Raw genomic sequence first — 21,784 nt, forward strand, 5'->3', positions numbered from 1 at the left:
GGGGGAGCGTTGGCTCTTGTTGTTATTTACGCTATTGTTTGAGATAAGGTATTACTATGTTATCCAGACTGGCCGAAGTGAACAGTCAAAACTAATTAATTTCCTTATGTGTGAAATATTAATGATGTCTCTTCTGACTATGCTACCTGGTTTTTGTGAAATGGAATAAGCCAACATTACTATTTTGCAGCCCCAAATACTCAAGTATATTAATAATAATTTTATATATTATCTAATTTCAATAACATTTATTTTAGAAATAGCTTCTAAAACATTAAATCTTACTTCAAATAAATAATATTAAATATTAAAAATATATGTAGCTAACATGAAAGGTATTTAGGAAAGTAAATCAAAATGTTTTTAATTTTTAGATATGTTTTAAATTTCATATGTGTTGAATATTTATTTTGCACCAAGAACATCCTGGGGATATGACAAACAAAAGTATGAACAAGATATTCACTTGTCATCAAGGAAAGAGAATCTATTCTTGTGAAAACCCACTATATACACAAATAAAATAAAGATATTTTGGTGAATTTTCTGAAGATCAATAACATAACACAAGAGACTCATTCTAACTATATCTGGAAAGATTTCAAGAGGAGATCATTTAAATTCTTCAAAATCATTTAATTCTTTAAAATTCAAGGGGATTTCACTGAGATAGAATGGAAAGAAGGTTTTCAAAAAAGTAAAAAGGCAAACCATTAGAATATTATACATAGGAAGCCTTAAGGAAGGATCATTAACAGATTTGGGCCAACCTGGGTGACACAGCAAAATCTCATTTCAGAAAAATAAGTGGTTAATATTGATTGTCAACTTGACAAGATGTATAATGACTCATGAGATGAGCCTCTTGGAATACCTGTGAGTGATTTTTTTTTCTTTTTGATTAGGTTTTTTGAAATGGGAAGATTGTCCACAAATGTACAAATATTTTCCAGTGGCTCATACATAGGACAGTCTAAGAGACAAGCTTTTGCTTGTTTACAGCTTGCCTTCATGTTTGTTGGCCAGTTCATCTATTCCAATGCTGTCATTGCCACTCTTGCTGTTGCAGTGACATCATCTTCATTGACATCAGATCTCAGCTTCTTTAGGTTTCCAATACAGACTCAAAACCAGTAAATCTCTGGTATTGCTCCAAGTTTTCAGTATCAGATTAGTACTGCTCAAATATCTGGCCTCATGTGTTCTGAAAATCTAAAAGGTTCTTGGTCTCTCCAGTATGAATACAGCCTTTGTTGGACTAACTATTCTGAATTGTATAAGCCAATTTAATCAATCTCCTTTTTGATATAGTTATACTATTGGTTCTAGTCCTCTGACTAGATAAATAGATAAGTAATATATATATATATGACATATATATAGATAAAACTTTGGAGTTACTACAAAAAAGAAAATGCAGAAAGTACGAAGTCTATTCTGGGAAAAGAAAATAGAAACTAAATTCCTGGAATTTACAGAGTTTTCCCAGAATTGGGAATAATAAGCAATATTTACAGCAAAGTGTCTTTTTTTTTTTTGGTGTGGGCAAAATACAAAATATGTAGGACTAGCTATTTATAAAGAATCTTAAACAGGGCTGGAGAGATGACTCAGAGGTTAAGAGCACTGACTCCCCTTCCAGAGGTCTTGAGTTCAATTCCCAGCAACCATATGGTGGCTCACAACCATCTGTAAATGTGATCTGTTGCCCTCTTCTGGTGTGTCTGAGGACAGCTACAGTGTATTCATATACCTAAAATAAATACATCTTTTAAAAAAATGAATCTTAAACTTAGTTGATTGTTCTGGGGATATAGATTAGATAAATATATCCATTGAGGGCTTCCTTCTATATCATACCACAAGGGATGAAATTACATATTTGACACATGCGTAAAGTTAGAAAGGAAAATTTTGCAAAGATATCAGGCTCAATGAAAATAATTGGGATTCTAATGTCTTTTACATCTAGTGGTGTTTGTGTATGTCTCTGTGTGTGTGTGTGTGTGTGTGTGTGTGTGTGTATGTATGTGTTCATGCCACAGTGCCACAGTCATATGTGCAGGTTAGAGGAAACCTTGTAGGATTCCCACCTTCCTCTATGTGGATTTGAGGCATTGAACTCAGTTCATTAGGTTTGGTGGCACGTGCCTTTACTCTCTGAGACATCTTGTTGACCCAATGTCTTTCTTAGGGTTTTATTTCTATGAAGAAGCACCATGAGCAAGGCAAGCTTATAAGGGAAAACATTTAAGTGGAGCAGGCTTACAAATTCAGAGGTTTAGTACATTATCATCATGGCAAGAAGCACAGCAGTGTGCAGATAGAGAAGGCACTGGAGGAGCCAAGAGTTCTACATCTTGATCTGAAGGCAGCCAGTAGAATACTGGATGTGTTTCATATCGGGCATAGGTTGAGCATTTGAGACCTCAAAACCCCTACTCCACAGTGACACACTTCCTCTAACAAGGTCATACATTCTAATAATGATAGTCCCTATGGACCAAGCATTCAGACACATGAATCTATAGGGGCCATACCTATCCAAACCACCACACCCAATAGCTAGTTTGTAAAAATAAATAGCAGCCTGGGGAGAGTCAGAGCTTCTGTGTAAACAGTAATTCATTTTTAAAAAATCTACTTGTATCACTTAAATGGCTCCGATCTTGTGATGGTTTGAAAGACAATGCCCCCATAGTCCTGGATGGAGTAGCATTATTAAGAGGTTTGGCCTTGATGGGGTAGATGTGGCCTTACAGGAGAAAGTGTGCCAGCGGGGGGTGGGCTTTGAAGTTTTAGATGCTCAAGCCAGGCTTAGTGTCCCTCTCTCTTCCTGCTGCCTGAGGATTCAGAGGATTCAGTTTCTGACTCACAGAAACTTTTAAATAAGTAATGATGTCATTCTTTAGATAGCAATAAACAATACAAAGGTGAAAGGCTACTTCAGACTTTTCTCCATCAAACGACAGAGGTCAGAAATGAATTTGAGTTAGCAGAATATAGAGTTCAGACAGTCCTGATTAAGATGGAGAACTCTAAGTTATTTCTCCAGCACCATGCTTGCCTGTACACTGCCATCCTTCCTGCCGTGATAATGGACTAAGCCTCCAAACTGTAAGCCCAAATAAATGCTTTCCTTTAGAAGAGGTGCCATGGTCCTGGTGTCTCTTCACAATAATAGACACCGTGAGTTATGGAATAGGGTTGCCCTTCAGCTGAGTTTTTAGAAAATACAAGCCACCTTCCAAACAACAACAACGATGACAAAATGGCATTGTTTACTGTACAGTTAAAGAGAATGAGTTTTAGAGGCCATTAATGACATGAATAAAGTTATCAATGAATATGTTGTGGAGAAGAGGAAATCATGGGGAAGATTATTCTGGTAACACAATATGGAAAAGGAATTACAGGGGGCAAGGCAATTCAGAGATTGCTGGTACAGTCTAGATTAGAGAGTACTAAGTACTAAAAGTGCACCAAAGTGTATTTCCTTACGATGATGAGGAGTTAGTGTGTGTAACAGATTAGTATAGTGTCAACATTTGTCCTTCCTCTCAAATTCATGGTGGAACTTATCTCCCAGCGTGGCCTTTACAAAGTGATTTTATAAGCATAGGATTAGGTGTCCTTATTCTGGCTTTTAACAGAGAGAATGTGCTAGGTAGGACACAGGACACAACATCTCATTCCTTGTGATGCTCATGTCACCAGCTTGGAGACAAAACCAGATTTACCAGATGACCAACCTGCTGTCACTGTGATCTTGAAATTCTCTACTTCTTCTATGTGAGACAGTCAGGCATTTTGTTATGGCAACAGAAAATTGACCAGGACAATTAGTGTCTCTCAACCATTCTAATGCTGCAACTCTTTAATATGGTCCCTCATTTTGAGGCGAACCCTCCAATCATAAGATTATTTTCATTGCTACTTCGTAAATGTAATTTTGCTAGTGTTATGAATTGTAACATAAATATCTGTGCTTTCCAATGGTCTTAAGTGGCCCCTGTGAAAGCTTTGTTTGATCCCTAAAGGGACTGAAATTCACAGGTTAGAACAGCTGCTAGGTAATAAGTTGCATGTTGATTTGTTCTTCCTTTCTTAGGTCAGCCACATCATGAGAACAGCTAAGCAGGTCTATGGCAAGAACTTTAAGGCCTCCTGCTACCAGGCCAGGTAAATGAACCTCTTAGAAGTGGATCCTCTAGGTACAATCAAACCTACCCTGTAACCTTTAGAGAACTGTGGAGTCAGAACCACCAAGCTGGACTTTGCCAACTTCTGACTCACTGAAACTTTTAAATAACTAATGATGTCATTCTTTACATAGCAATAAACAATACAAAGGTGAAAGGCATTTTCAGACATTTCTCCATCAAACGACAGAGATCAGAAATGAATTTGAGTTAACAGAATATAGAGTCCAGACAGTCCTGAGTCTGATGTAGACAGCTATAACCATTTATCACCCTATACTAGAAAGTCACTAGACAAATCTCCACATTTATTTTTCCACTTTCACTTCAGTACAGTGCTGGGCCGTTGTTTTAATGTGATCTATTTCAGCTCAAAAAGCATGGGCTGAGTAGCTCAAACGTAGTTTCTAGTCTTCAACCTCCAGTTCCCTAAGTTCTTACACTGAGCCAGGTTCTGTAGACTTTCACTGGGCACTGGCTCACTTCCCCAGGAAGACAACTGCAGCAACCCTGGGTGATGTGGGCCGTAGGGCGCCCGGGGTGGAGTAGGCACCATGTGGGCCGGGCCTGGAAGCAGACGGGAGGAGCTTGGTTGGTGGGAGCGGGGCGGGGCGGGGCGGGGCGGGGCGGGGCGGGGCGGGGCGGGCGGGGCGGGGCGGGGCGGGCGGGGCGGGGCGGGGCGGGCGGGGCGGGGCGGGGCGCGCGGGAGATTTGAACTTCCTCTCCGCCCAGTCTGTGTGAACAGGAAAGTGAAGTTGCCTGGTTGTTTTCCAGTCAGGCCTTGCAACTAGCAGGGGTTCCGGGCAGCCTACAGAGATGGTGGAAGGGCCAGGATGTACACTGAATGGAGAGAAGATTCGGGCACGAGTGCTACCGGGACAGGCGATGACTGGTGTGCGGGGAACAGCTCTGCAGGGCCTCTTGGGCTCTGCCTTGTCCCCCGCAGCCTCCCTGGCTGAGGTCACTAGCTCGGTAAGTCACTCCTGTGTCCCGCATGGTACCCCCTAGCGGGAAGTGGAGTAAAAACACCACCCAGGTTCTGAGATCCCCAATCTACTCTGGTCCCTGTGGCCTAGAGCCTGTTTCCTGACATTTATGTTACCTAACAAGTGACCTAGCCAGAAGCTGGCTAACAATGTCTCTGCTAGATCCGTGGAAGGTGTTTTGTTACAACCCTGCAACAGGCAGTCAGCAAAAGATGCTGTCTGATGTTTACCGTCTACATTCACTGACAATACCATCAGATTTGTGCAAGGTCTGGTGTGTTTTCCTTTTCAGGTTGTAAGACTGAACTGCCCCAAATTCTGCAGTTGATCAGTAATATATAATTCTAACGCGGCGCATGGAAAATTTAGCACTAAAATCTCCACTCAGTTGAATATTGCAATCTAATGAAGGGACAGTAAAAGCCAGCTCTGGTTTCCTTAAGTGAATTTATTTCTTTTTAAAGCAAATTGTAGCACAGCTTGCCAGTCAGGCATACATTGCTGATGGCTGGATAGCCATTTGGTAAGAACTTAGAACTATACTAAAAATATTCTGATTAAACTACGAGGCTTTTAAAGCCCTTTAAATGTGTAGTTAACTGTATTTCATGGATACATGTGATATTGTGCTGTTCTTCAATTTCTCCTGCCAAGCTTCCTCCTAGCCTTTGGTTTAGGAAGGAAGTTGCCTGCCATGAAATTAGCATATGCTCCCAACTTGAAAGAAACAAGTAAGATGTGTTTCCAAGCTGAGGGAGGAAAAAAACGTTAGAATCTTTTAACAGTTAAGCTTCTGTTTATTTTGACTTTATGTGTCATCAAGTGCTCTGTACTTTTCTTTTTAAATTATGGTGTTCCTTGAAATTATTTCAGAGTACTATAGAGCTCTATGTTAATGGTTTCTCTAAAGTATTAGTTTTGGCGAAGATCACACGTTCAGCAAAATTTTGATTACTCTCAACGTACAAGGGAGTAAAAATATGGCTGCCTTTATATTGTAGCTGGGGAAACGGATGGCCATTCAATAAAGAGTAACACAAGGAATGACAAAGTGATACCTTTTCACAGGAAGTATGTGGACATGCAGAGAGACCAGGGAAGTCTCCTTATGGAAGTAACAGCTGATATGTAAAGGGGGCGTAGGAGATTTAGAGTTCCTGAGATAAAAGTGTGCCCTTTCATGCAGAAAACTGGTGTTTAAGGGCCTGAAAGAAAATCAGGATGTAGGTAAAAGAGTGAGATATGAAGGCGGTCTGATATTAAAGCTAATGGGTAGATTATAAAGGACTCCAAATACCGCAATTGGGACTCTGGTTTTCGGAGTCAGATTTATTTTTTGTGTGTATTATTTGTGTGGCTGAATGTGTTTGCGTGTGTGTTACAGCACATATGAAGTTGGGACAACTTGCAAGGTTAGGTCTTACCTTGTGTGGGTTTCAGGGACCAAACCAAACTCACATCTTCACAAGTGCCCTTGCCTGCTGAGCTATCTCAAATGGGTCACATTCAGGGCTTTATCTTGGGCGTCATGAGAAACCTTGAATGGTAGTCAGATTCATTTATAGTTTGGCTGGAACCCTGTATATCAGAGAAGAAAACATGGGAAGAAATCTCAAGTAGGCATTGTAGTGACCCAAGTGAGGAGCTTAGGCTCAGCTGCTGGTGGTAGAGATTAAGTGAAATAAGCCAGCCACTGTTTTAGAAATAAAGGCTGTTGCCCTGAGCAATGCCTAAGAGATGAAGAACATCCTCATTGATGCTATGATTTATGTCATTCAACATTAATGTTTTGTGATAAACTCTTTGCTAGTTACTGGCAAAATAAAACCTGTTCTATCTATAAAAACGTATTCATGAAAAGTTATAAATCTTGATAAAAATAAGAATCCTGTTGTAAGAAACCAAGATTAATGTTTTAATGGTCACCTCAGTGGAATTTAGAGAAAATAGTATTAATAATTCATGTTAAATTTATTTTAATTATCTGTGACAAAGCATGAAGTACAGTTTGTCATGAGAAAGAATAATTCTACAATAAAGATAAACCTAATGCTACCGAAAAAGAAGCGTGGGATTCAAGGTGAATTTAAATCAATTGAGCACTGTCACATGTAGTAAGGTGTCAGGCCAAGGTTTGGTCTCCCTTCGTGTATCTCCTTTTATGTATCTTATAGCTACTGTCAGTAATAAAAGATCCAGTCATAGAGTGGTTACTGCAATGTGTACCATAGGCCCTGTACGTGATAGCTCTCCTTATTGACTGAAAAAGTATGACCTTGGGTTTTGGCTGTGTCCTCCACCATTTAAATTTTGTTCACCTCAGTCAATTATCTGCTCTGATAATTCTCTTCATTTCTGCGTTCAGATGGCACCAACGAGTGCATCTAGATAGCCTAATATAAGTGCTTTATTAATGGTTGAGCAGTGATTAGATTCACTTGGCAACGCTATACTCACTAAGCTATATTCCACAAATAAATAGCCCTGCATTTAAAGCTATAATGGGTAATGCCTTAAGAGAAAGAAGAACTAATTATTGGAATAGAGCTGTGTGATTAGGAGGAAGGATCTGCTTCTATTGACATTGATTGAAGATCAATATGGAATTAATAATGTGGCTTTCTGTAGAATTCTAAATACGCTGTTGTAGCTTCATCTTCTGGATTTTTGGTCTAAAAAAGCATAAAAATAACCTTTGTAAATATCAACAGTCTTTTGCATTTGAGAGTGATGTTGGATCCGTATTAAATTTCATTAAAATATGGACCGCTGTCACAAACTTCTGGCAAGATCATTATTGTAACAGATGATCCTTGGTTTCCTAGGCGTAGTTGCCGAAGAGCTAAAGCTACTTAATGGTTCTACTACTGGCTTGAAATGATTAGTTTCCTCAAAACAGCATTTAAAAATAATTGCATACTGTATTCTTTACAGTATAATAAATATGAGAAATAACAAAGGAGAGCCAAAGAAATATTAAGTGGCCACTTAAAATAAAAGATTCAAACTTCAGATAATCATTACTCCAAAAACCAACATAAAATATCTCACCTCGGGAGCTACTGCCAGAGTGAACTACTTACTCTGTTTATCATACACCATTTCTCTTTGTTCTAGTTTAGAGTCCATGGGAAATCCACTAAACCTTCCCCAACCCCTGCCCCACCCTGCGACAACCGGTTCTTATTTGGAAGAATGCTGATGTAGAAGATCTTGGTATCTGTCAGTCATTCGCATAGCACACTGTATTACTTCTCTAAGTTGTGGCCTGCAATCTTGTCAGCTTAAAACCAAGCAACTGTGTAAGAACATTTTGTCAGACTCTGCTGGAGCTTTGGAGCCCTGTGATAAGAAACAATTATCAGAATGCAAATAAAAATGTCAGGCTACTGAGCTTTGTGGAGTCCATCTACCAATGGTAATTGTTGAGTGGTTATGATATTTTAGTGAAATCAGTGTGTAATTTGCATGTGCTTTTATTCTCCTTCCACAAAAATGGAATAGTCTATTTGTAAGCATTTATCAGTTTGAAGCATGCACTGATTTTTCTGATGATTCTTTAAGATTTCATACATGTATATAATGTGCTACCTATATTTTACCATCTGTGTGATCCTTTAGAGCATCATGAACAATCTAGGCATTTAAATATAAATTGAATGGATAGAGAAAAGCAAACTCTGAATAATGTAAAATGGCTAAGTATTTTTTTAAGCCTCTAACTGCAGTCTCTTTTTATGACTATATAAACTTTTAGTTGTATGTGTCATTTGGAGACCTCTATCATCAAAGTACAGATGACTCACAGTAAAAGTTTCCCCTTGTTCGAGTTAGAAAAAGAAAATCACATAGATGTCTTTCTTGCCTTTTGAAAGAATGAACTAATTAAATATCCAAATGGGTTTTCTATATATTTTATAGAGCATGCACCATCTACTTCTTGCCTTTTAAGTGAATATTGATAACAGCTTTCCTGGAAATGCAAGGTCATTATTAGCACCCACTCAGGAAATGACTCAGGAAATGAAGGGTAAGGAAGTAGTTCTATTTTTAATTCAGATGAAAGTCATAAGTGTCTGTGGCTGTTTTAGCTTTGATCCAACACTGTTCCAGATGCTGTAGAGAACATCTGCTCATCCTTCCTTTCGCTACATCCTCATCTGGAGACGCTTATACTCACATCTTACTTTGTTTGATCAAGGTTAAGTTAGAGGACCTGAAAACTCCTAGCTTAGTATTTAGCAAGACAAACATTTTTGTGCTTACTCCTCTTTTTCCTGGAGCACAGCTTTCTCAGCAGACCCAATTTTGTTAGAATATGTTAGAAGGCCCTCTTTTATGAGGAGTGTATGATCTTTTGTATCTTCAGGTGAGGCACAGAGTATGTAGACTCCACAGAAGTCCTCAAGGGTATGGAAGACATTTTCATGTATGGTCCTAAAGACATTATTTTGGACCCTAGGGGCCATTTCTGAAATTAGGGGTTTGAAGGCTTTAGATTGATAGACAAGTGACCTATAATTTAAAAACATATATTACTGAGACTATGATAGTGAATAAGCCATTCTCTGTGGCAACAATATGCAACTAAATGAGAGTCAAAACATTTGTCTAGGAAAAAGTCTCATTCTGCTTTGAAAAGTTCATCTTCTCGGTTCACCCATGGATAGGCAAGATAAATGGTAATCAGTGCAATAAATCATGTGCTGTCTCTGAAAATATATGTTGTTTTGAAGATTTCATATTATTAAACCACTTGAAAATGGGAAGGTGAACCCTACTCAATCATACTTAAAATTGTGGCAACGGAAATTCTCGTCTCTATTTCGGACAAAGAAAGAAAAACATTCAAACGTTCAAATAACACAGTAACAGGATTATAAGGGTCAACATGAGAAAGTCAAGTACGTATTGGGCAATTGTGTATAGTTATAGCAAAGATAATAGCCTTCTGGAAATTAATTTTTGAATTTGTCTGGGCAGCAGAAGCTTGTAGAAAGAGGTGATAACCTTAGATTCCGCAGCAGGACAAGCGAATATCTTGTAAATGTCTCAGGTTTATTGCAAAAGCCTTGCCCAGTCTGTAGGCAAAAGCTCATAAAATGAGATGGTGCAAAAGCAGCAGTGAATACTGCTTGTGATACATACTCAAGCATAAGTGACCTTTTATTTTGTCCTGAGTGTTATGTATAGTTGATGATTTAAAAATGACAGTGCCTTGGCAATCAGTTGTCTTGGGCAAAGCACCTGCATAACAGATCACCTAAATTTAAAAGTGATCTTTATATATAATTTTCCCTCAAGAATGGAATATCTGAGTACTTTTTAAAGCCACCGTTTGAATGCCAAATGAATCTGTCAGAAGCTAAAAGCACGGTGGGATGGGGTTCTATGGGTTTGGCTGCTAAACGTGAACCATTCTGATTCGAAAAGAGCCTATGGAATATACAATTTTCTACTTTATGGGAAACATGAGGGAGTGGGCATAGATGTTAGCTTCCTTATAGCATTTGATAATAATGAGAATTGTTTTTTCTACTGCACATAATTAGATAATAAAAGATTGCTTTCTCTTCTCTCTCTCTTTTTTATTTATTTATTTTTTTTGGCAAGAAATTTTGGTTATGGTAATTGTAAAAAAGGCATGGGGGTGGAGGCAGAAGTTCTATATTTTCAATCCAGTCCTGATTTTAGGAGAGAAGGGACAAAGGACCTGTTTAATTCCAAGAATACTACAAATATCCCCAGACAAGGGAAAGCCCTTGGGGATATTACCTGAACAGAGTCACTGCCCCAGGGAACTTCTATAGATGGAGGAGAATAAAGTCACAGGTACATAGTGATTCAGTGTAAGGAGTACGTGGCAGTGACAAAGAAAACCTCAGTGTGCCCAAGAAAGCCTCAAGATTACTCAGATCCCCAGGTAGGCAAATAGGAAAATGTGAGAGCCAAAAAGCTTTACAGACTGTATACACACACACACACACACACACACACACACACACACACACACGAATGGAAGAGAGGTTTGTAGACTAGGTATATGTATAGAAGAAAGGAGCTATGTCAACATTTCACTTTAATTCCCAGCTACCTAATCAGGTAAAAAAGAAAAATAGCCAATTCTTTAAAACATATCCAAGCTAAGGTCACGGCATCGATGGCTGGGTGACTTTCTGCTGTGCTGAAGTCATTTGATAGTTTCAGGTCATTGCTTTTTCATAAATAAATATTTCCTCATCTCTGTTCATTCCTTGGCCTGCTCTTCCACTACCACCTACATTAGGCCTTGGATGTTTATTGGGCAGTAAACTTTTTTTAACCTGGTAGAACCTTTAATTTCATAACTATTTTCAATTTTTCTTTGATGTTATAATGTATATTGTTTTGGGCTATGGAGAATAGGATACAATACCAGTAGAGCAAGAGAGACATGTATTATACCTTTAAGGAGTTGGTTTGAGGCTTTCTGAGGCTCTCTCAGCCACAACAACATATTTCACTTCACACTGACAGCTGTGTAAAGATGTATAATGGTCTCATGCATTTTAAGCATATTGGCCTTTATATTTTTGGATTCCTCCTCCTAGGCACAGCAGAATTGATTTGCAAGGGCATATGGTCGTAGTCCTTAATAAGTGTGGAGTCCAGTGTTTATAAATGTTTGAAGGACAATCCACCAAGGCTTTGCTTTATAATACTAAATTGACAAAATTTTCATGTTTGGATCTTTTCAGTTTCTGATAGTTAAAATAGATGTACTGATTGGTGCTCTAGGACAACCCTTCATGTGTGAGTGATTACTACACTGTGTGTGTGTGTATGTGTGTGTATGTGTTTGTGTGTGTGTGTCTGTATGTGTGTATGTGTGAGTGTGTGTGTGTGTGTGTGTGTGTGTGTGTGTTTAGGAGTACAAGGCAACAAGGATTTGTTGAAATAAATCCCCAAGTGTGGTGTTCTATGTGTTCTTTGTAGATTATACCTGGAGCCATATTCTTCCTTCTCTTTGTATGTTCTGTATAGTTAGTCACCTAGCACATGGTTAGAAGTCACCTGAGAAAAATCATCACTATGAACATGATTGGATCTGTCCCTAACAGGTGTTATTCGAGCTCTGGGTATTTTAATGTTGGGGCAAAATGTTCAGATTTCTATTAAAACTCATGTTTGCCCTTTTATTTTTTTATAGGTTCCTTTTGAAATATATATCATATAGTGGTTTGACATTAAAAGATGCTAAAATGAGATATGAATCTTACTTATAAATATTTTGGTTCTTCAATTAAAACAATAAATAGTGGCACATACTGATGAATTAAAGTGTTCTGACAGTGGGACAGTTGTCCTTATAAGTTATAAAACTTGTGTCAGAGACAAGACAGGTTTTCAAAATCTACATGATTAAAAAAATTAGGAGAGTTAGATGTGGGCAAGCACAAGATTTAACTAGACAACTTACTTATCTAGCTAAATCAGAGCATGTTCTTTCATTGACATTAGGACTATTAACTAATGAGATTTAGTTGGGATAAGTAGGAGTGCCTTGCATGCTATCCAGGAGATTTCAATGCTGTCTAGATGTCTTTGGGCAGATTTCAGATCCCAGGATGGAGCAGGTGGCACCGTTTGTATGAGGACATTGGCTCCAACCCAAGAACAATGAGTTGGAGTAGCATTATTACATACTGCACATAATTTTTGAGGATCTACATTCCTTGGGTCCCCGTTTCCTTTAGTGGATAATCTTATTTCCTAGTTTACTCAGAAAACGTAATCAATCAGTAGACAAATAATACACGCATGACTTCATACGGACTCTCATTTATATCTGTTTCCTCTGCCCTCCATCCTGATATTAAACTGTGTGTGACCTTGAACCTTCCTGCTTGCCTTAAAAAAAAAGTACTGCAGCTGCTCTGTGATCGCTGTCCATTCCTGAATCTTTGCCAGCCATAGACAAACATGAGTCATCTCAAAACAAGCACACAGTTGCCTGTCTCCGTTTCCTCACGAGTTCCCCAAGTTTGTGTTTTGTGCGCTTTGTGAGTTTGCTCTATTTTCCCGCAGCCAGTCCTGTTCTCCACGATCTCTCAGTCCTCCTACTCTAATCAGGTTTTTGCCATTATTCCATCCCTACAACTCTTGCTGTGGATTACTCCTGTGTGGACGAGTCTGGGGTCGAGGCTCAGACTCTGTCTTACTCAGTTTGTCAGTGGCCCTTGACGTGTCCTCTTCCTTGAAATGTAGTTTTGAGATGCTCCTGGAATGCCTCACTTGCTGGGTTTTGTTCTCGCCTTGCTAGCTCCATGCGTGGTTGCTTCCCTGTACTCCTTTCCTGACGTCATAAGCCTTCTTCGCCAGTCCTGCCTCCTTCCAACAGCTTAACTCTAGGACCCTAGATCTCTGTTGTGCTCGTGCTGTTTATGTGTACATCGTCCCTTCTATCTCATCTAACATCACTGTTTTAGACAGTTTCTCTGCAGAACACTAAAGAAAATGTATAGCTTCAAGTTCGGTTATCTCCCAAACCCCTGAATCCCATATTTATCTTCTTGATGTTTTCCTAAGAGATAGCTCAACTTTAACATGCCTTAAAACCAAACCTGCTTTTCCCTTCCTCTCTGCTCCCCCGGTCTCTCTGTACCTTTTCTTTCTTATTATCTGCGCCCCAAACTCGTCATCTTGGATCTCTCCTGTTCCACCTTCAATTTGTCTGCAAATACTTGTTTGATTTTCAAAATAAGTTTAACAATTTGTCCGTTTCTAGCCCCGCTACATCTTACTGATCCAGATCCTGTGTTTCTCAGCTGGATCTCTGCAGTTGTCTCATAAGAAATATTAAGGCTTTTATCTTGAGCTTCTTCAGACAACATTGTGCCTAGCAGCCACCGAGTGCATTTCAAATACTAATGTAGGTCATATTATTGTTCTACTCCATTACGGAGAAGAAGAAAAAAAAAAAAACCAAAAACTCCTTAAATTGGTCCTCGGGCCACACAATCTGATTCCTTTTGTATGTCAAATCTACTTATCTCATCCCACTGGTCCTCTGCCATGGCCACCCTAGCCTATGACACAAGAAAGGCATTGCATTGTTACTGCATATTCCAAAGCCATGAATCACTCCCTTACCTCATTTAAAACTTGAGCAAATGCCAGTTCCCCAGTGAGATTGTGGTGTCCCCCTTTAAAACTGCAATCTGCTGCACCCCTGCTCCCAACCTTATTCTCTACTCTCCTCCTTGCCTTTTCCTCTACTACAGTATAAACTCTACAGTTTGGAGTAATCTAATTTGTTTTACTTAACAGATATACGCCCAGCTTCTAGAACACAACCTGAAATATACAAAGAAGTCAATAAACTTTTCTGAAATGAACTAATCCACTTAAACAGCCATGAATCAACCATTTTTAGCAGAAAGGGTTGTCTTTCTAGATGTCATGTACCACTTTGGTTGTCAGAGGATGTCAGTTGTAGACAGAGCAAAGAGAATAACATGAACTGTCATAGCTGTTGGCATCTACAGTTTTTATGTAAATGATGTACGTTCTTGTCAAAGCTGTTAATTTAGCAATTTGAGGAGACTTCACATGAGACAATTAGGACTCATTGACTGTTTAGTTTGGTATTGTGACAGCATTTGAGCCTTTGCCAAAAACCATTATAAAACTTTGTGAAGTCAGAACTGGGTGAGGGAAAGAAGGAAAAAAATCTGGACAGAGAGTTGATGGGTAGTCGGAACCACCTAATTATGTGTGTTCCCATGTAGGGAATGGAAGCTGGGCAACGTGGTAGAGGACCCTAAGGTGAAAAGTAGCAGTGTAGTACCTTATGGAAAGGATTTATAATTGGTCAGATATTGGGGTAGATGGTAAGTTTGATATTTAACTTTTTTTTTATTAACTTGAGTATTTCTTATATACATTTCGAGTGTTATTCCCTTTCCCGGTTTCCGGGCAAACATCCCCCTCCCCCTCCCCTTCTTTATGGGTGTTCCCCTCCCCATCCTCCCCCCATTGCCGCCCTCCCCCCAACAATCTAGTTCACTGGGGGTTCAGTCTTAGCAGGACCCGGGGCTTCCCCTTCCACTGGTGCTCTTACTAGGATATTCATTGCTACCTATGACGTCAGAGTCCAGGGTCAGTCCATGTATAGTCTTTAGGTAGTGCCTTAGTCCCTGGAAGCTCTGGTTGCTTGGCATTGTTGTACATATGGGGTCTCGAGCCCCTTCAAGCTCTTCCAGTTCTTTCTCTGATTCCTTCAACGGGGGTCCTATTCTCAGTTCAGTGGTTTGTTGCTGGCATACGCCTCTGTGTTTGCTGTATTCTGGCTGTGTCTCTCAGGAAAGATCTACATGCGGCTCCTGTCTGCCTGCACTTCTTTGCTTCATCCATCTTGTCTAATTGGGTGGCTGTATATGTATGGGCCACATGTGGGGCAGGCTCTGAATGGGTGTTCCTTCTGTGTCTGTTTTAATCTTTGCCTCTCTATTCCCTGCCAAGGGTATTCATGTTCCCCATTTAAAGAAGGAGTAAAGCATTCACATTTTGATCATCCGTCTTGAGTTTCATGTGTTCTAGGCATCTAGGGTAATTCAAGCATTTGGGCTAATAGCCACTTATCAAAGAGTGCATACCATGTATGTCTTTCTGTGATTGGGTTAGCTCACTCAGGATGATATTTTCCAGTTCCAACCATTTGCCTACGAATTTCATAAAGTCGTTGTTTTTGATAGCTGAGTAATATTCCATTGTGTAGATGTACCACATTTTCTGTATCCATTCCTCTGTTGAAGGGCATCTGGGTTCTTTCCAGCTTCTGGCTATTATAAATAAGGCTGCGATGAACATAGTGGAGCATGTGTCTTTTTTATATGTTGGGGCATCTTTTGGGTATATGCCCAAGAGAGGTATAGCTGGATCCTCAGGCAGTTCAATGTCCAATTTTCTGAGGAACCTCCAGACTGATTTCCAGAATGGTTGTACCAGTCTGCAATCCCACCAACAATGGAGGAGTGTTCCTCTTTCTCCGCATCCTCGCCAGCATCTGCTGTCACCTGAGTTTTTGATCTTAGCCATTCTCACTGGTGTTACTGCCTCTGGGTTCCCGTGGGGGAGGGCCCAGGAGCGGCAGGATCCCTGTGCCTGAGACACCGCGGGAACCTGAAGGGACAGACAGGATAAACAGTTCTCTGCACCCAAATCCCGTGGGAGGGAGAGCTAAACCTACAGAGAGGCAGACAGGCCTGGGAAACCAGAAGAGACTGCACTCTGCACACATCTCTGACGCCAGAGGATATTTAACTTTTAAAAGCATGATCCAGATGAGCGCAAAGCACAAGGAGCTATTTTTCTTTGAATCCAGTATGGGGGGAACCTACCATGAGTGTAGGCATGTCTGTGTTGTGTCTGTGTGTGTGTGTGTGTGCCTGTGTGTATTGGTATGATTCATCACTAACACTCTGCTGGAAATCTAATAGAATATTTCAGAGGGTACGTATGGTTAAAACCAGATACTAATAAAGAATTTATAGGACTGGATAAGAGGTAGTTGACATTGCAATGGTGAAAAAAAAAAGGTTCTGAGCCATAAATTTATAAGTGAAAAGTTAATATGAAACTAAGGGTTCTAATCTGAGAACCTGAAGATATGGCCTAGTCTATACTTATATAAAAGTTACTTATAATAGATCTCTGTCTGCTCTGTATTTCATTATCTTAAAAGTGTCCTTAAGGTTTCCCCCCATACTTGATTGAAAGAAAAATAATGTTTAAGTGGCCATCTTAAAAAAAAACTTTGTACATACTAATTGGTTGCTATAGGAACCTATCTTGAAATATGCTATTGTAGTCTATACTTGGCTTGAAGTATATGTAAGTGGCTTAGAGACTCTAGGACAGAAAGGAAAGACTCTTCTTGTTTGTTGCTTTAGGACAGTTACACAGTCATTTATAAAAACAAAGCTCAAGGGAATGAATATTTTCCCTTCAATGAGTACTCTAGCCCACCTTTCTAGTACGTGTTAATGAGTCTCTCATAAGACCTCGAGTTCATTTCTGTGCAGAGTCTGGCGTGGCTGTAGTGGGGGTGAAATGACATGGCTCCCATCCTTGGGACAGGGTCAACAGGGCATGGGCCTCCATGAGTATGGATGGCTGCTATGTGCATAAGGCTTGTTTGTATAATAATCTGCATATTTCATCTTCCTCCGAGGAGTGTCTTTCCTGTTAATGTTAATGACTCCATAAAAATAGAGATTGCACTGTCCGGGAGTCTAGGATGTGTCTATGTCTCAGCAAAATGGTAAACACTGGGACTTTCAGTGAAAAGAACTCTAAAACGTGAGTTCAAAATATGTAACTTCTCAATTACGCAAAAATATCAGGATGCAATATGAATTGTATAAGAAATTTCACAGACCTAAAAGAAGAGAGACAGCCACACTATGAACCAGCATGTCAGAAAAACAGGCAGATATAAATGCTGGAAGATTCCTGAGTTCCAGGTCAGCCTGGGATAGAGTGAATTTAGGTCCAGACATGGTCTGAATGGTAATTCCAGAGCAGGGACCCATCCAGTTAGCTTATTGTTTGTTCTTAACAGAGGCAGGCTGATCTCTGAATTCTTTTGCAATGTTAAAAAAAAATTGTTCTTGCTGTTTAGAATTCTTCTCTAGTGGAGCTGACCTTATCTGGAGATCTCTGGAGAATGAACACAGCTCTCTTCAAGAATTTTTTTAACATGATTTCTGAGGTCAGAAATCCCAAGAATTACTTAGCTAAAAGAGATTTTTTTAGAATGTTTTCAAGCAGCAATCGAACACAATTCTTTGGGAATTTTTTTAGCCTTCTGATTTGATTAGAAAGCTGAAGAATTACTTTTAGAATTTTTCTAACAGGATTTCTGACTTGGTCAGAAAAGCCAACTTTCTTTTCTTTTTTTTTTTTTTTTTTTTTGACTTTGGTCTGAAAACCCATGACATATGCAGGAGCTTTTAGAATTTTTACTAACAGAGAGAACTGTCTCAACCAAAGAAAGCTATCTTGAGCAGAAAACTAGCTGTCTCAACTAGAGAGGTTTTTTTGTTTTTTGTTTTTTGTTTTTTTTTTTTAGAATGCAAGAAAAAGGCTGTCTAGAGCAGAGCAGAACAACACACACACAACACACACACACACACACAGGGAGAGAGAGAGAGAGAGAGAGAGAGAGAGAGAGAGAGAGAGCAGAGCAGTCTAAAGAGCTGTCTCTTGCACACTATAGAGCCAAGAGCTATCTACAGAGATTAGTCTGGAAAGACATCCCAGTAGAACATAGGCTGCCACGTTGAACCCACGATTTGACTAGTAGTTTTTTCTTTTCTTTTCTCTTCTCTTCTCTTCTTTTCTTTTCTTCTCTCTCTCTCTCTCTCTTCCTTCCTTCCTTCCTTCCTTCCTTCCTTCCTTCCTTCCTTCCTTCCTTTCTTTCTTTCTTTCTTTCTTTCTTTCTTTCTTTCTGTTTTTTTCTTTCTGCCCTCAAACACCCCTTCTCTCAGAACACCTCTCCAAGCCATGGTTGGTCCTGGCATTTCTGAAACAGAAGAGAATTTAGAAGCAGAAGTTCTAAGGATATGGTAACAACTGGACCAGTAATACCTAATGCTAGAATCTCTGAGTTTTTTCCTATGTTTTATGCAGAACTCAGAATGCTTTTGCTTTTAATATTGTTTGTCTATGTTTATCAATCATTCTGAGTCTGAAACTAATTTCCCAGTACTTACCACAAATGACAGGATGGAAATCCTTAATGGTGGCACATATCTTTAATAACAAGCACTTGGAAGGATGAGACAGAATCTTTGTGAGTTTGAGATCAGCCTGGTGTTCGTCGTAAGTTCCAGATAGTCAATGCTACATAATGAGATAGACAAAGGGAGAAAAGGAAAAGAAAAGTAAAGATAAATGACAGGCTTAAAATCCCTTTAAACTTCCTTGAACTTTAGGCAGTGGAAAATTCTGCCATGAGCCATGTCTGCTGCAACCTCAAATAGTGGGAGAATGGCTGTTCTCAGTTCTCTTCCAAATCCACTTGTTATTTCTCAGACATAAACACCATAGTTTCTTCCCTTCTTTTAGAACAAAGACCAACTTAATAAAATGAAGACTAGACATATTACAGTGAAGCACTTAGAATAACACATATTCATAAGCCAAAAGTTTGAAAATGGTGGGAGAATATTACTTCCCTGAAACTGAAGGCAAGAGGTTTTTTTCCTCTGATATTCAAAATCTTCTGAGCAACCATTAGCCTTTTGAGAAGAAAGAAAAAGAAATTAGAAGTGAATGAGTGATTATCCAAGATTAAGAGTTAATGTGTACTAACATGTAATGTGTGTGTGTGTGTAGTTGTGGTTCAGAGGGAGAGCTGGAGCATTGTAGAGCATTTAGTGCAGTATTATGAGGATCGGAACTCAGATCTCAGCACCCACCCTGTTGAGCATCCCTTCTAGTGCCTGTAACCCAGTCATAAGTGGTTACAAATCTTTGGTTTGGTGGATTTCAACCTAGCTGAGAGAACACAAGCCTCTGGTTCAGAGAAAGACTGCTGACTCAGAGGAAAAGAAGACAGAATGAGGGGAAAGGAAACCAGAATCCTTCTTCTGACACCAGTGGGTTGGTATGCAACATTGAATCCACACGTGTCTAAGCTCATAGATGGACAGAAATACAATGTCAAAATTTAAAATCTATAGGTTGGGGCTTAGAGAAAAGCTCTCACAGTGAATAACACTTGGTGCTCCTCCAGGGACCTGAGTAGGATCCCAGTATCCACACCGGGTGCCTCATAAATGTGTGTAATTCTAGCTCCAAAGGATCAATACTCTTTCTGGCCTTGACTACCACACTACTCAATCCCCACCCCCTCTCACTGCCACATGCACACTAAAACACTAAAAATAATATAAAAAACCTTTTAAAAAATGTGCGGTTATCACCTGTGCTTGTTTTATCTTTTGTAAAAATGCATTTATTTTTATTTTGTATGCATGAGTACCTTACCTGTGTTATGCATGTGCACTTTGTATGTGCCATACATTCACACAGATCAGAAAAAAAAAGCATAAGATCCTCTAGTTCAATTTAGGTCCTAGGAGCCAATCTGAGTCCTTTGTTACAGCAACAAGTATTCCTAACCACTGAGCTATCTCTCCATCCTCCCTTATTTTACCTCGAGATATATATATATATATATATATATATATTTAATATTTTATTATATTTTGAGTTCATTAAATGCTGCCTATGAAACGTGTATAAACAATAAAGCATGATATAAGGAACACTATCCATACTGCCAAGTTTAAGAAAACAAACATTATCGGTATCTAAACCAAATCCCATTCCTTACCTTCCCCCACAAAAGAACCTGTAGTGTGTGTTTATGTTTCACGTTATATTTGTGATTACATGACTTGCACTTCCAGCTATACTGTTTGGTTTGGGAAGGCTGATGAGAAAATAAATTTCCTTTTCTTTGTGGTAACATTATGTTCATAATATTAACATTCTGGGGCAGATCTTGAATTAGACTCCCTACTCTGATGCCAGACTTCAGTTCTCATCTTCCACAAACCATGGGAAGAAGACATCTTACTTATTAGCTTTCTTTTTTTCTTTTTTTACATTTTATTTATTTTTTATTAACTTGAGTATTTCTTATATACATTTCGAGTGTTATTCCCTTTCCCGGTATCCGGGCAAACATCCCCCTCCCCCCTCCCCTTCCTTATGGGTGTTCCCCTCCCAACCCTCCCCCCATTGCCGCCCTCTCCCCACCAGTCTAGTTCACTGGGGGTTCAGTCTTAGCAGGACCCGGGGCTTCCCCTTCCACTGGTGCTCTTACTAGGATATTCATTGCTACCTATGAGGTCAGAGTCCAGGGTCAGTCCATGTATAGTCTTTAGGTAGTGGCTTAGTCCCTGGAAGCTCTGGTTGCTTGGCATTGTTGTTCATATGGGGTCTCGAGCCCCTTCAAGCTCTTCCAGTTCATTCTCTGATTCCTTCAAAGGGGGTCTCATTCTCAGTTCCGTGGTTTGCTGCTGGCATTCGCCTATATATTTGCTGTATTCTGGCTGTGTCTCTCAGGAGAGATCTACATCCGGTTCCTGTTGGTCTGCACTTCTTTGCTTCATCCATCTTGTCTAATTGGGTGGCTGTATATGTATGGGCCACATGTGGGGCAGGCTCTGAATGGGTGTTCCTTCAGTCTCTGTTTTAATCTTTGCCTCTCTCTTCCCTGCCAAGGGTATTCTTGTTCCCCTTTTAAAGAAGAAGTGAAGCATTCACATTTTTATCATCCGTCTTGAGTTTCATGTGTTCTAGGCATCTAGGGTAATTCAAGCATTTGGGCTAATAGCCACTTATCAATGAGTGCATACCATGTATGTCTTTCTGTGATTGGGTTAGCTCACTCAGGATGATATTTTCCAGTTCCAACCATTTGCCTACGAATTTCATAAAGTCGTTGTTTTTGATAGCTGAGTAATATTCCATTGTGTAGATGTACCACATTTTCTGTATCCATTCCTCTGTTGAAGGGCATCTGGGTTCTTTCCAGCT

At 39.5% G+C, this 21,784-nt stretch overlaps 1 protein-coding gene across 5 annotated transcripts in view; it reads left to right on the forward strand.

Moving 5' to 3' along the window:
- The first annotated feature begins 4,109 nt into the window (after nt 1-4,109).
- The window catches only part of Neil3 (nei-like DNA glycosylase 3), a 60,019-nt gene continuing 42,344 nt past the window's right edge, over nt 4,110-21,784 (forward strand). For 3 of the 5 annotated variants that reach the window (XR_005494578.2, XR_005494579.2, NM_001170346.1), the window contains exon 1: nt 4,909-5,174. Coding sequence is in view for 1 of the 5 variants with exons in the window: in NM_001170346.1 (NP_001163817.1) it covers nt 5,019-5,174 (156 nt within the window). In the remaining 4 variants the exon portion in view is untranslated. Of the gene's footprint in view, nt 4,183-4,908; nt 5,175-21,784 lie in introns of those variants that run through there. The other 2 variants (XR_010058285.1, XR_005494580.2) reach the window with 2 other exon arrangements.

The sequence above is a fragment of the Rattus norvegicus genome, chromosome 16 (genome assembly GCF_036323735.1).
Source record: "Rattus norvegicus strain BN/NHsdMcwi chromosome 16, GRCr8, whole genome shotgun sequence".
Taxonomy (NCBI): domain Eukaryota; kingdom Metazoa; phylum Chordata; class Mammalia; order Rodentia; family Muridae; genus Rattus; species Rattus norvegicus.